This window comes from Bremia lactucae, linkage group LG9 (genome assembly GCF_004359215.1).
Source record: "Bremia lactucae strain SF5 linkage group LG9, whole genome shotgun sequence".
NCBI lineage: Eukaryota > Oomycota > Peronosporomycetes > Peronosporales > Peronosporaceae > Bremia > Bremia lactucae.
In genome coordinates, this window is record NC_090618.1 from 1,092,474 (window position 1) to 1,106,956 (window position 14,483).

At 44.7% G+C, this 14,483-nt stretch overlaps 2 protein-coding genes across 2 annotated transcripts; both read left to right on the top strand.

Moving 5' to 3' along the window:
• Nucleotides 1-357: 357 nt before the first annotated feature.
• CCR75_008780 (uncharacterized protein) lies at nucleotides 358-1,452 on the top strand (the record flags this gene model as incomplete). The annotated part of the gene is made up of 1 exon (XM_067966829.1): nucleotides 358-1,452. One exon carries the CDS (start codon nucleotides 358-360, stop codon nucleotides 1,450-1,452), a length of 1,095 nt encoding a protein of 364 aa, XP_067814257.1.
• Nucleotides 1,453-2,509: 1,057 nt separating this feature from the next.
• CCR75_008781 (uncharacterized protein) lies at nucleotides 2,510-9,380 on the top strand (the record flags this gene model as incomplete). The annotated part of the gene is made up of 2 exons (XM_067966830.1): nucleotides 2,510-2,647; nucleotides 9,252-9,380. The coding sequence occupies 2 exons, from the start codon at nucleotides 2,510-2,512 to the stop codon at nucleotides 9,378-9,380; spliced, it is 267 nt and encodes an 88-aa protein (XP_067814210.1).
• Between the last annotated feature and the right edge of the window lie 5,103 nt (nucleotides 9,381-14,483).

Below are 14,483 nucleotides of genomic sequence, written 5' to 3' on the forward strand. Positions count from 1 at the left end.
GCAAAGACGATGGAATGCAAACTTTTGTAATTCGAGCGCTGAATTTGCTGGCTGGAAATCAAGTGAATGACTTGACCACAGAAGGTGCTGAACCAGTGAGAGGACTTGCTGTAGTCTAACAACGGATTGGGCTTCCTGGATCAGTATGTTGTTGACGCTGACTTCGTTATGATTGGACTATTATTAGGATCAATATAAGATCTTGGTCATCTGCCAAAATTGTGGCTTATACCTTGCAAAAATTAAGTCAATCACGTTGTAGATTACTTAGCCATTATATCGTTGGTCAGAATCTATCCGTACCTCTTCAGCTCTTCCCATTATCCCTCATTCCAGAATCTGCCGCGAAAAGGAGAGATGGTAACTCTTCTGTGTGTCATCGTTGGCGTGACTGGAGACGCGTTCTCCGTAAACATCGATGACAGTAAGTTTGTAGGCCACTTGAAGGACAAGATCAAGGAGAAGAAAAAGAACAAGCTGGATAAGGTTGACGCCAAAGATCTGCAGCTTTTCCTGGCGAAGACAGCGGACAACAAGTGGTTTTCTTCTCGCTCAGAAGACATGGAGAAGCTGATGGATGGCGAGACGACTGCTCTTGTCGAAGCGCTCACGAGTCAAGACAAAAAGCTACAGGGATTTGATCTGGTTGAGGATGTGCTGATTGGAATGGAACGTCCCTCAGATTGCCAGATTCATGTGCTAGTCGTCGTTCCGGAGCAAGAAAACGACCTAGTGATGGAAGTTGCTCAAAAATTGGTCCCACGTATTCTTACGGCGGCGCCAACGACGAAGACAATTGGGAGTAACTACTTTAAGCACAACCTGTGCAAGTATTATAAATGCTATCAGCGGAAGAGAACCTGGGTTCGATGTATGCTTCTCGACGTCGCGTTTCCAAAGTCCCTCGTGATTGCGTCACATTTGTTTCGGCGCAGCAACGAAGATCTGGCGGATAGGTTTCTGAAGATATCGGATATTGATGACGTGAAGAATGGTATGTTGCTTTTCAAGCCATTAAAGTATGCGTACGACCATTTCCATATCAGCTTTGTTCGTGATAATACTGGCGCCTTCCGTTTAAAGCTTTTTGACCCAAATATCCGGAACACGCGTCTTATTGATATGGTTATCGAAAACAGTAAAAACGAGAAAGTGTTTGATGAGATACAGATAACAGAGCTCCATGAGAGCATATCGTTGACGCAAGAACCATGCGTGTTTGATGTAAACACAACATTTGGTGACGTGGATGGAACCGCTTTGGCATTTATTGGCCTCGAGCGACCATTTAATCGATGTTTATACATTCAGGCAAGCATGGCACGCATCTTGGCAGTGAAAAATGGTTGGGTCGAAGAATCATATGATTTCCCAGACTTTTGGGATGATGTTGACCTGAACGATAAAATGGATTTTTTTCATCGCAGTCTTCTGGAGGCTGAAGCTATTTAAGCCACTTCATTGGCACTTGTTATTATTTAAAATAAAGCGCGGTCCTGCAACACGAACGGCTGTTGTTGGACTTTAAATGTAGTAGATTGAGACTTCTTGGCCTTCGAAATAACACGACTTTCCTTCGAAATAATTTTTTTTAGCTTTTCTTGCCACATTTTCGTTTTTTCGCGCTGTGTCGACTCGGACGTTAAAAAACAAAGAAGGTATTTCATGGTTCTTGTTAAAAATATAATTCCTGCTTTTGCGTAACAAAATGAAAGTAATCGAGAGAGCATTAATTAGATTGTATACTGACGCCTAATGCTTCCAGATTTTATATTCTTGACGAATGTTTCGCGTGTCGGGAAACCTATGGTATTAAATAATCAACAGTTGCACCGATAACTGTCGAGCTACGTAACTACATGCACGATCTCTTTCACAGCTGTTGCATAAGCAATGGCTGGGTACAAGTGCTTAGGTGCAGCCCTAAAGCGTCGGGAGCGACTCAAAGAAGCTACTAACATGCTTTAAGCATAGCCCACGGGCGGCAGTGGATAGCCCACGACGTCAGCCGAGGTTTTAGGAGACCTGCCTGAAAACATGTAATCCATGGTAGACTACGAGACAAGATAGCAATCTCACGCACACGACAGCAGTATCGTCGTATACAACAGTACCCCGTGACGCATCGAATGGACGTAGTGCATCGACATCCACCGATCGCGTCGCTATTGCTCAGAAAACACAAAGGCATAGCGACCGCCAGAATTACAATGCTATTCAATCTAAAACCTTCGCAAAGCCTAAGAAAAGCGTGAGGTGGGCGACCATCACAGTGCACGAGTTTGGCATTGGCTTAGGCGGCAGTGCCGTGTCCAACAAAGGGGCCCGTCTGCCCAAGTCGCGGAGATTACGTGGACAACGCAAGTGGGCGAGATGGCCGAGGGCGTCGAGGGCGTCCACCGCTTTACGCCTGACCAGCGCACTCGCTTGCTTCAGATGCTGGGATCCGGATGGCATCATCAAGCGCCACGCACGGGAAACAAACATCTTAGGCTCGCGTCGTCGGTCAATGGTACGCTGGGAGCCCAAGGAAGAGAGAGACGAGGAAGATCAAGAGCACTTGAGAAAGCGCAAAGCCGAGGACGTTCGGCTAGAGTATCCATGCGCTGCCTGTACCGAGCGACCTCGCATGATTCCGATTAATTACGTGTAATACTCCTAGTTACGCCAGATGTCTTGACGTTTACGACGTTTGAAGCGATTCCAGAGGATCACATTCGAAGGAGCGCCTTCAACCTTTGGTGTAATTTTGCTGCACAGTGCACAATAGATTTAACAAAATACTCGGTTGTCTATAAGAAATTAAAGCATCAAAGTTGGGAAGAGCATTTATTATTGTTGCAGATTGCCACTATTTATGCTAGGAGCCACTTTTTTGACTTAGAAGCTATGACAAGTAATCAGATGGGTTAAAATCTTCGTACAATACTTACAATAATTGTTGCGTGCTCATTTTAAGAATGAATAATATTACGAGATTGTATTATAACAACAATTTCGGGTACGCCGAAAAAGCATGCGACGTGTTTGATCATGGTGTTCGTATGTGGACGTATGGCAACAAAATCTAAACTCGTGCCTGCAAAAGTCTATAAACGTGACAACAAAACTCTATTCATCTCAAAAGGTATAGTCGTCATGGGCCTCGTCGTGGAGCTTGGACTGCTCGATTTGTCACTATGTGTCATCTACCTCATCTCCGTGATGATCGTGGGTCTCTACTTTACTCGAAAAGAGCAGCGCAATAAATTGTTGCAATCAAAGCGTCTGTATCATCAGGCCTGCGATGCCAAAGATCGCAAGTGGCATTTTGGCAACGACGTATTTTTGTCGTGGGTGGAGGTATGTGAAGGGTAAATGGCTACTTGGACAATTCGTCGACTTGTGGAGTATTGCAAATATTACAGGTAAATTTTTCACGGAATTTGTGAAATTGCCCGAGTGGGGAAATTTGCCATCTGATTTTTAGGCGGCTGCTTTGTTGATGGTTGTTGCCATGCTATACACCATTGCATCCGGATATACCACGGTCGTATACACGGATGTATATCAAAGTCTTTTTATCTTCACCTCCTTTACAATGGTCGCAATATCCGGATTCCTGGTCCACCTTCCAGAGACGTTTTCCGTCTTTTTGCCCGTTGCATCGATGCAAAACGAGCGTCAATTTGTTGAAATGAACACGACACGTATTGCTTGGGTCTCCGCTGTACCGCCATGGTCTCTCAATGTCCCAGAAGAAGCTTCATACTCCATGTACAATTCATTTGGCTACATTATCGCGTCGTACTCGTTTTTTCAAATCATGCGATCAGCTGCGGGCCCTGGAGGATCGGGGTTACAATCGGTCCTGGCGACTAAATCCGAGCGAGAAGTACGGTCCCAGACATTTGTCGCCATGTTCTTGTTAAGTCTACGGTGGGCCTTTAGTGCTGGCATTGCTATACTCGGTAAACAATACTCGATTGACCACGTTGGTGTAGCCATTGATCCAGAGCGAGTGGTACCCATTGTGATCAGCAAGGTGCTTTATAATGGCTACAAAGGTTTCGTCTTGGCTTCACTCCTGTGCGCCGCACTCACAACGTTTGACACGACCATCAATAGTGCGTCGTCGTACTGGACTGTAGACATCTATCAAGCGCTTCTTCATCCACAGGCTTCAAAGAGACAATTGCTGTGGCATGCTCGTATCTCGTCTCTTGTAGTCATGCTCGCAGGGCTCTCTTTGTCGTACAATCAATCGGATCTGGGGCTTTATGACCATTGCCCTGGCAGGTGGCTACATTTGGCCATTTTTCTTCTCCTGGTACTGGGGTCGTTTTAATGCCATTTAGCTGTCTCCTAGGGGTTACAGCGGGGTACGTTGCTGCTCTCGCCGTATTCTTGTAAGTACGAATGTTGACTTTGTTTTAAACACGTGATAATCATGGGTACTTTTTGGATCCTTACTCGAGTACAGCGCCGCGCCACGACTAGAAGAACTGCATGCGTTTGCCATTACTGCATCTATCTCGGGAGTCACGTCTCTCATTGCGTGCCTCTTAACCCGACGTACACCGGAAAAAATACTACGCCGATTCTATCGATTTGCGCGACCTCCAGGGGCTTTGTATGACATCAAGCACATTTGCTTGACACCAGACGTCCTTGCAGAAGTTGACGCGGAGAATTCGACGGATTTGGCATGTACGGGACTCATTCTCGTCGCGCAGCTGGCACTGTACGTATCTGCTGTCAGTTTTGTATCAAAGCGTGGCTACAGAGCTACTTCTTGTGGCTATCTTGTCTATCACACTACCTCTTATATACTACAAGTGGTATGTGAAGCTCAAAAATTACCCAGTGGGTATATCAAGACGGAAGATCTAGATACCTCGCTGTTAGACTCTTCTTAAAATGTCAACATATTAAAGCAACTTCAGAAATGTGGCAATCACGTAGATAACGGCACAATTGGTTTTAAATAGGTTCCAATCGCCGAGTTCTCATGTGTGAGACCGAAAGCGCTCAGGAGGATACGATATGAGTTGTTATAACCTTCTCATCGTATAAAGGTAGCAACACTTTGCCACAGCACTAGTAATTAGAGTCATGCGATTCTTTAAGTTGCCGTATAGTGTCCGAACATCGATGGACACGGGAACGAATTGGTACAGGTTAACAAAGAGTGTGTGACGCTGCTGCACACGCGCGGTGCTGAGCAATAGGTAAACCCCTCATTGTTGTCTATTTGCAGTGATTACGATACTGTTCGTCCTTGTCTCCTTTTAACCGCAACAAGCACGACTTCACATTGATCGTTTCAGCGCTCGTCGTTGAGCTGGATGGGCAGAACTCTGGAACTAAAGGAAGAAAATGACAGGAAATTATTGAGAAACAAAATGGCACGTACGCTAAGCTGAGGTCGCATGATATACTTTGCTGTAAAACCATGTGATTAGCACATAGTGTGGACGACGCTTGAAGATGACTTAAAATTGGGCAGCTGTGACACACACTCTCGTCCACTTACAAACGCTAGTATTCCGCAAGTCGCGTGGAAGGTGCCGTATTTTCCGTTTAGGCTTGGTCTAATAATATGCGCTCTGTAATTGGGACATTTATGGGCTTCTTGGCAAGTCTGTTGCCAAGACGTTGCATGTTNACTTAAACTACGTAGCAAGCCAAGCAAGCTTGCTCAACCCAGTGTCCTTAAAAGCCCTTTATACTTCACAATCGTTTCGGTGTACTGCAAAGGGCGGACGAAACCTCAAAGGCGTGTGCATAGACGGGTCTCGTCCGCTGCCTTAAAAAATCATTCCAACAGTCACCGAGCTCGAAAGCGAACTGAACAGAACAGACCTCACCTCGCAACGCGCATTTGCCTCTTTACAGGCATGATACAAAGCAATGCATTTACAGTAATAGACAAGAAGGAAAGCACTCTCAACGAGTAGTTTGAAAGGAACTCGAAAGCTCCTAAGCGCATCTCCTTGGCTTTATCTGAACGGTGTAGGAAGCGCCGAAGAAGTCCGTTAGTCCTTGACGAGCACGTTTCAATGAGGAAAACGAAAAAGATCCTTCGCTGGTCTACGATCACGATTCATGAATTCGGAATTGGATTAGGAAGAAGCTCCGTGCCTGACAAGGGCGGTCCCTCCATTGGTCTAAGCGAAAAACTCGAGTTCACGTAGACCACGAAAGTCGGGGAGATGGCTGAATGCGTCGAAGGCGTGCACCGCTTTACGTCAAAAGAGCGCGTGCAGTTGCTGGAAAGCTCAGGCGTGAGCGAAGGCATGATTCTCCGGTTTGTGAGAGAAACTAATATTATCAATTCTTCGCGCAAGCAGACACTTTTGGAGGTCATTGATGCAAACAAAGAGGCCAAGAGACAGCAACGAGAGCAGCGGTGCAAGGCCGAATCGCCTCGCCACGCTTGTGCTCCTTCGCTCGTTTCGCGACATCAAATGATTTCAGTCAATTACATGTAAAGAGCAAGCTACCTCGGAAAGAACGGGGTAATAGCGCTTAAGGAGAGAAGAGGACTTATTGTGCAGGAAGAGGCTAAGAATATTGTGTGTCGGAAAAGTATTGCAATTATGAACGAAAAGCTAGTTCTTGAGCCCCTCGCTTATAATTTAAAAGCTAGTTCTTGAGCCGCTCGCTTTAAGATTTGCTGTAGGCCCAAGTTTCATGAGTTTGAACTTCGGTATAGTTCGATAGTAGAGTAAGAAACCGGTAATGATACAAATGGACTGTACCACAAAAATGTAGCACCCTGCCTTTTTGCAGATGTACGGAGACAGCTGCGATATGCATAAACAACATGAAGATACTATTTCCGATTTATAATAATAAAAGCTAGAAATTTGTATTTTGAAGGAAAGTCGTGTTATCTCGATTGGGCTGCCTGGATATGATTGGACTATTATTAGGATCAATAAAAGATCTTGGTCAAATCTGTCAAAACTTGTGGCTTATACCTTGCATAAATTAAGTCAATCACGTTCTAGATTACTAGCCATTATATCGTTGGTCAGAATCTATCCGTACCTCTTCAGCTCTTTCCATTATCCCTCATTCCAGAATCTGCCGCGAAAACAAAAGATGGTTACTCTTCTGTGTGTCATCGTTGGCGTTGCTGGAGACGCGTTCTCCGTAGACATCGATACCAACAAGCTGGTGGACGAATTGAAGGATAAGATCAAGGAGGAGAACAAGAACGAGCTGGATAAGGTTGACGCCAATAAGCTGCAGCTTTTCCTGGCGAAGACAGCGGACAACAAGTGGTTTTCTTCTCGCTCAGAAGACATGGAGAAGCTGATGGATGGCGAGACGACTGCTCTTGTCGAAGCGCTCACGAGTCAAGACAAAAAGCTACGGGGATATGATCTGGTGGAGGATGTGCTGATTGGAATGGACCGTCCCTCAGATTGCCAGATTCATGTGCTAGTCGTCGTTCCGGAGCAAGAAAACGACCTAGTGATGGAATTTGCTCAAAAATTGGTCCCACGTATTCTTACGGCGGCGCCAACGACGAAGACAATTGGGAATAACTACTTTAAGCACAACCTGTGCAAGTATTATAAATGCTATCAGCGGAAGAGAACCTGGGTTCAATGTATGCTTCTCGACGTCGCGTTTCCAAAGTCCCTCGTGATTGCGTCACATTTGTTTCGGCGCAGCAACGAAGATCTGGCGGATAGGTTTCTGAAGATATCGGATATTGATGACGTGAAGAATGGTATGTTACTTTTCAAGCCGTTAAAGTATGCGTACGACCATTTCCATATCAGCTTTGTTCGTGATAATACTGGCGCCTTCCGTTTGAAGCTTTTTGACCCAAATATCAGGAACACGCGTCTTATTGATATGGTTATCGAAAACAGTAAAAACGAGAAAGTGTTTGATGAGATACAGATAAAAGAGCTCCATGAGAGCATATCGTTGACGCAAGAACCATGCGAGTTTGATGTAAACACAACATTTGGTGACGTGGATGGAACCGCTTTGGCATTTATTGGCCTCGAGCGACCATTTAATCGATGTTTATACATTCAGGCAAGCATGGCACGCATCTTGGCAGTGAAAAATGGTTGGGTCGAAGAATCATATGATTTCCCAGACTTTTGGGATGATGTTGACCTGAACGATAAAATGGATTTTTTTCATCGCAGTCTTCTGGAGGCTGAAGCTATTTAAGCCACTTCATTGGCACTTGTTATTATTTAAAATAAAGCGCGGTCCTGCAACACGAACGGCTGTTGTTGGACTTTAAATGTAGTAGATTGAGACTTCTTGGCCTTCGAAATAACACGACTTTCCTTCGAAATACATTTTTTTAGCTTTTCTTGCCACATTTTCGTTTTTTCGCGCTGTGTCGACTCGGACGTTAAAAAACAAAGAAGGTATTTCATGGTTCTTGTTAAAAATATAATTCCTGCTTTTGCGAAATGAAAGTAATCGAGAGAGCATTAATTAGATTGTATACTGACGCCTAATGCTTCCAGATTTTATATTCTTGACGAATGTTTCGCGTGTCGGGAAACCTATGGTATCAAATAATAAACAGTTGCACCGATAACTGTCGAGCTACGTAAGTACATGCACGATCTCTTTCACAGCTGTTGCATAAGCAATGGCTGGGTACAAGTGCTTAGGTGGAGCCCTAAAGCGTCGGGAGCGACTCAAAGAAGCTACTAACATGCTTTAAGCATAGCCCACGGGCGGCAGTGGATAGCCCACGACGTCAGCCGAGGTTTTAGGAGACCTGCCTGAAAACATGTAATCCATGGTAGACTACGAGACAAGATAGCAATCTCACGCACACGACAGCAGTATCGTCGTATACAACAGTACCCCGTGACGCATCGAATGGACGTAGTGCATCGACATCCACCGATCGCGTCGCTATTGCTCAGAAAACACAAAGGCATAGCGACCGCCAGAATTACAATGCTATTCAATCTAAAACCTTCGCAAAGCCTAAGAAAAGCGTGAGGTGGGCGACCATCACAGTGCACGAGTTTGGCATTGGCTTAGGCGGCAGTGCCGTGTCCAACAAAGGGGCCCGTCTGCCCAAGTCGCGGAGATTACGTGGACAACGCAAGTGGGCGAGATGGCCGAGGGCGTCGAGGGCGTCCACCGCTTTACGCCTGACCAGCGCACTCGCTTGCTTCAGATGCTGGGATCCGGATGGCATCATCAAGCGCCACGCACGGGAAACAAACATCTTAGGCTCGCGTCGTCGGTCAATGGTACGCTGGGAGCCCAAGGAAGAGAGAGACGAGGAAGATCAAGAGCACTTGAGAAAGCGCAAAGCCGAGGACGTTCGGCTAGAGTATCCATGCGCTGCCTGTACCGAGCGACCTCGCATGATTCCGATTAATTACGTGTAATACTCCTAGTTACGCCAGATGTCTTGACGTTTACGACGTTTGAAGCGATTCCAGAGGATCACATTCGAAGGAGCGCCTTCAACCTTTGGTGTAATTTTGCTGCACAGTGCACAATAGATTTAACAAAATACTCGGTTGTCTATAAGAAATTAAAGCATCAAAGTTGGGAAGAGCATTTATTATTGTTGCAGATTGCCACTATTTATGCTAGGAGCCACTTTTTTGTTCTTAGAAGCTATGACAAGTAATCAGATGGGTTAAAATCTTCGTACAATACTTACAATAATTGTTGCGTGCTCATTTTAAGAATGAATAATATTACGAGATTGTATTATAACAACAATTTCGGGTACGCCGAAAAAGCATGCGACGTGTTTGATCATGGTGTTCGTATGTGGACGTATGGCAACAAAATCTAAACTCGTGCCTGCAAAAGTCTATAAACGTGACAACAAAACTCTATTCATCTCAAAAGGTATAGTCGTCATGGGCCTCGTCGTGGAGCTTGGACTGCTCGATTTGTCACTATGTGTCATCTACCTCATCTCCGTGATGATCGTGGGTCTCTACTTTACTCGAAAAGAGCAGCGCAATAAATTGTTGCAATCAAAGCGTCTGTATCATCAGGCCTGCGATGCCAAAGATCGCAAGTGGCATTTTGGCAACGACGTATTTTTGTCGTGGGTGGAGGTATGTGAAGGGTAAATGGCTACTTGGACAATTCGTCGACTTAGTGGAGTATTGCAAATATTACAGGTAAATTTTTCACGGAATTTGTGAAATTGCCCGAGTGGGGAAATTTGCCATCTGATTTTTAGGCGGCTGCTTTGTTGATGGTTGTTGCCATGCTATACACCATTGCATCCGGATATACCACGGTCGTATACACGGATGTATATCAAAGTCTTTTTATCTTCACCTCCTTTACAATGGTCGCAATATCCGGATTCCTGGTCCACCTTCCAGAGACGTTTTCCGTCTTTTTGCCCGTTGAATCGATGCAAAACGAGCGTCAATTTGTTGAAATGAACACGACACGTATTGCTTGGGTCTCCGCTGTACCGCCATGGTCTCTCAATGTCCCAGAAGAAGCTTCATACTCCATGTACAATTCATTTGGCTACATTATCGCGTCGTACTCGTTTTTTCAAATCATGCGATCAGCTGCGGGCCCTGGAGGATCGGGGTTACAATCGGTCCTGGCGACTAAATCCGAGCGAGAAGTACGGTCCCAGACATTTGTCGCCATGGTCTTGTTAAGTCTACGGTGGGCTTTTAGTGCTGGCATTGCTATACTCGGTATACAATACTCTATTGACCACGTTGGTGTAGCCATTGATCCAGAGCGAGTGGTACCCATTGTGATCAGCAAGGTGCTTTATAATGGCTACAAAGGTTTCGTCTTGGCTTCACTCCTGTGCGCCGCACTCACAACCTTTGACACGACCATCAATAGTGCGTCGTCGTACTGGACTGTAGACATCTATCAAGCGCTTCTTCATCCACAGGCTTCAAAGAGACAATTGCTGTGGCATGCTCGTATCTCGTCTCTTGTAGTCATGCTCGCAGGGCTCTCTTTGTCGTACAATCAATCGGATCTGGGGCTTTATGACCATTGCCCTGGCAGGTGGCTACATTTGGCCATTTTTCTTCTCCTGGTACTGGGGTCGTTTTAATGCCATTTAGCTGTCTCCTAGGGGTTACAGCGGGGTACGTTGCTGCTCTCGCCGTATTCTTGTAAGTACGAATGTTGACTTTGTTTTAAACACGTGATAATCATGGGTACTTTTTGGATACTTACTCGAGTACAGAGCCGCGCCACGACTAGAAGAACTGCATGCGTTTGCCATTACTGCATCTATCTCGGGAGTCACGTCTCTCATTGCGTGCCTCTTAACCCGACGTACACCGGAAAAAATACTACGCCGATTCTATCGATTTGCGCGACCTCCAGGGGCGTGGCATGACATCAAACACATTTGCTTGACACCAGACGTCCTTGCAAAAGTTGACGCGGAGAATTCGACGGATTTGGCATGTACGGGACTCATTCTCGTCGCGCAGCTGGCACTGTACGTATCTGCTGTCAGTTTTGTATCAAAGCGTGGCTACAGAGCTACTTCTTGTGGCTATCTTGTCTATCACACTACCTCTTATATACTACAAGTGGTATGTGAAGCTCAAAAATTACCCAGTGGGTATATCAAGACGGAAGATCTAGATACCTCGCTGTTAGACTCTTCTTAAAATGTCAACATATTAAAGCAACTTCAGAAATGTGGCAATCACGTAGATAACGGCACAATTGGTTTTAAATAGGTTCCAATCGCCGAGTTCTCATGTGTGAGACCGAAAGCGCTCAGGAGGATACGATATGAGTTGTTATAACCTTCTCATCGTATAAAGGTAGCAACACTTTGCCACAGCACTAGTAATTAGAGTCATGCGATTCTTTAAGTTGCCGTATAGTGTCCGAACATCGATGGACACGGGAACGAATTGGTACAGGTTAACAAAGAGTGTGTGACGCTGCTGCACACGCGCGGTGCTGAGCAATAGGTAAACCCCTCATTGTTGTCTATTTGCAGTGATTACGATACTGTTCGTCCTTGTCTCCTTTTAACCGCAACAAGCACGACTTCACATTGATCGTTTCAGCGCTCGTCGTTGAGCTGGATGGGCAGAACTCTGGAACTAAAGGAAGAAAATGACAGGAAATTATTGAGAAACAAAATGGCACGTACGCTAAGCTGAGGTCGCATGATATACTTTGCTGTAAAACCATGTGATTAGCACATAGTGTGGACGACGCTTGAAGATGACTTAAAATTGGGCAGCTGTGACACACACTCTCGTCCACTTACAAACGCTAGTATTCCGCAAGTCGCGTGGAAGGTGCCGTATTTTCCGTTTAGGCTTGGTCTAATAATATGCGCTCTGTAATTGGAACATTTATGGGCTTCTTGGCAAGTCTGTTGCCAAGACGTTGCATGTTGGAGTCCAATACCTTAAACTACGTAGCAAGCCAAGCAAGCTTGCTCAACCCAGTGTCCTTAACCTTTTATTCTTCACAATCGTTTCGGTGTACTGCAGAGGGCGGACGAGACCTCAAATGCGTGTGCATAGATGGGTCCCGTCCGCCGCCTTAACAAATCATTCCAACAGCCACCGAGCTCGAAAGCGAATTGAACAGAACAGACCTCACCTCGCAACGCGCATTTGCCTCTTTACTGGCATGATACAAAGCAATGCATTTACAGTAATAGACAAGAAGAAAAGCACTCTCAACGAGCAGTTTGGAAGGAACTCGAATGCTCCTAAGCGCATCTCATTGGCTTCATCTGAACGGTGTAGGAAGCGCCGAAGAAGTCCGTTAGTCCTTGACGAGCACGTTTCAAAGATGAAAACGAAAAAGATCCTTCGTTCTTCGCGCAAGCAGACACTTTTGGAGGTCATTGATGCAAACAAAGAGGCCAAGAGACAGCAACGAGAGCAGCGGTGCAAGGCCGAATCGCCTCGCCACGCTTGTGCACCTTCGCTCGTTTCGCGACATCAAATGATTTCAGTCAATTACATGTAAAGAGCAAGCTACCTCGGAAAGAACGGGGTAGTAGCGCTTAAGAAGAGAAGAGGACTTGTTGTGCAGGAAGAGGCTAAGAATATTGTGTGTCGGAAAAGTATTGCAATTATGAGCGAAAAGCTAGTTCTTGAGCCCCTCGATTTAAAATCAAAAGCTAGTTCTTGAGCCCCTCGCCTTAAGATCCGTTGTAGGTAGAAGTTTCATAAGTTTGAACTTCGGTATAGTTCGATAGTACAGTAAGAAATCGGAAATGATACAAATGGACTGCCTGTACCACAAAAATGTAGGACCCTGCCTTTTTGCAGATGTACGGAGACAGCTGCGATATGCATAAACAACGTGACGATACAATTTTTTTTTCCGATTTATAATTATCGAGATCGACAGAGGAGCGTAGAATATAAATAAAAAAAGTGACGATGACCATACATCATGTTTGTAATTTTAAACTTGGTCTTCTGTTCAAAGAATTCTAAAAGCACTTTCGCATGAAGTCGATGGCACGGACAGGATGTCATACTCCGTGCAAACAAACACTACCAATCAAATGATGGTACAAGACTACTTAAAAATTGCGTCCTGCCGTGCTCCGTGATGATGAGTATTACAAGTAAATTTAGTTATTGAGTCGATGATACCGTCGCACCCAATTAAGCTTTTTTCCTTCGGGTAATCCCATTTTTCACTAAACGACGTAAAATTTGACATCGTTCCCGATTTATCAGCACGCAAAAATGCACGCTTCGATTGTGATTTAAGATCTGACAGCCCAGTAATTGGCTTTTAACAAGCTTGGTCCTACGAGCGTTCTATTGGCTTCATTCATGCATGGTAGCAGATACAGTATTGTAAATGCAGCCCATGTTTATAAATTTGTAGCTATTGTACAACCGCTTCTACATGCTCGTTCAATTACTAAATCTCGAAACCGTATCGAAGACTGCATTTTACAGTCAATCGTCAAATTATGTACCAAATAATTGATCGCCACTTAATGCAAACGCCACGTTTGTCACGTATAAATGCGTGCAGAGCCAGCAAACCAACCAAAGTACAATAATTGTTGCGGGCTCGTTTAAAGAACGAATAATCTTACGAGATTGTTTTATTAGAACTGTTTTTTTGGGGTACGCCGAAAAAGCATGCGGCGTGTTTAATCATGGTGTTTGTAAGTGGACGTATACCATGTGTAACGGGGTGTATCGTTACATGAAGTTAACACTTAAAGATTGTTAATTAATATATAATCTTATGAGATTGTTATATTAGAACCGTTTTTTTGGGGTACGCCGAAAAAGCATGCGGCGCGTTTAATCATGGTGTTTGTAAGTGGACGTATACCATGTGTAACGGGGTGTATCGTTACATGAAACTAACACTTAAAGGTTGTTAATTAATATAATTATCTAAATGGTAGATAATATTTGGAGGATATTATTTCATATAGTAATGTTCAGAATTCTTATCTATAAATAGGTATAGACCATTATATCTATTATTTCCGCAGACTAATCAGCTCTAGA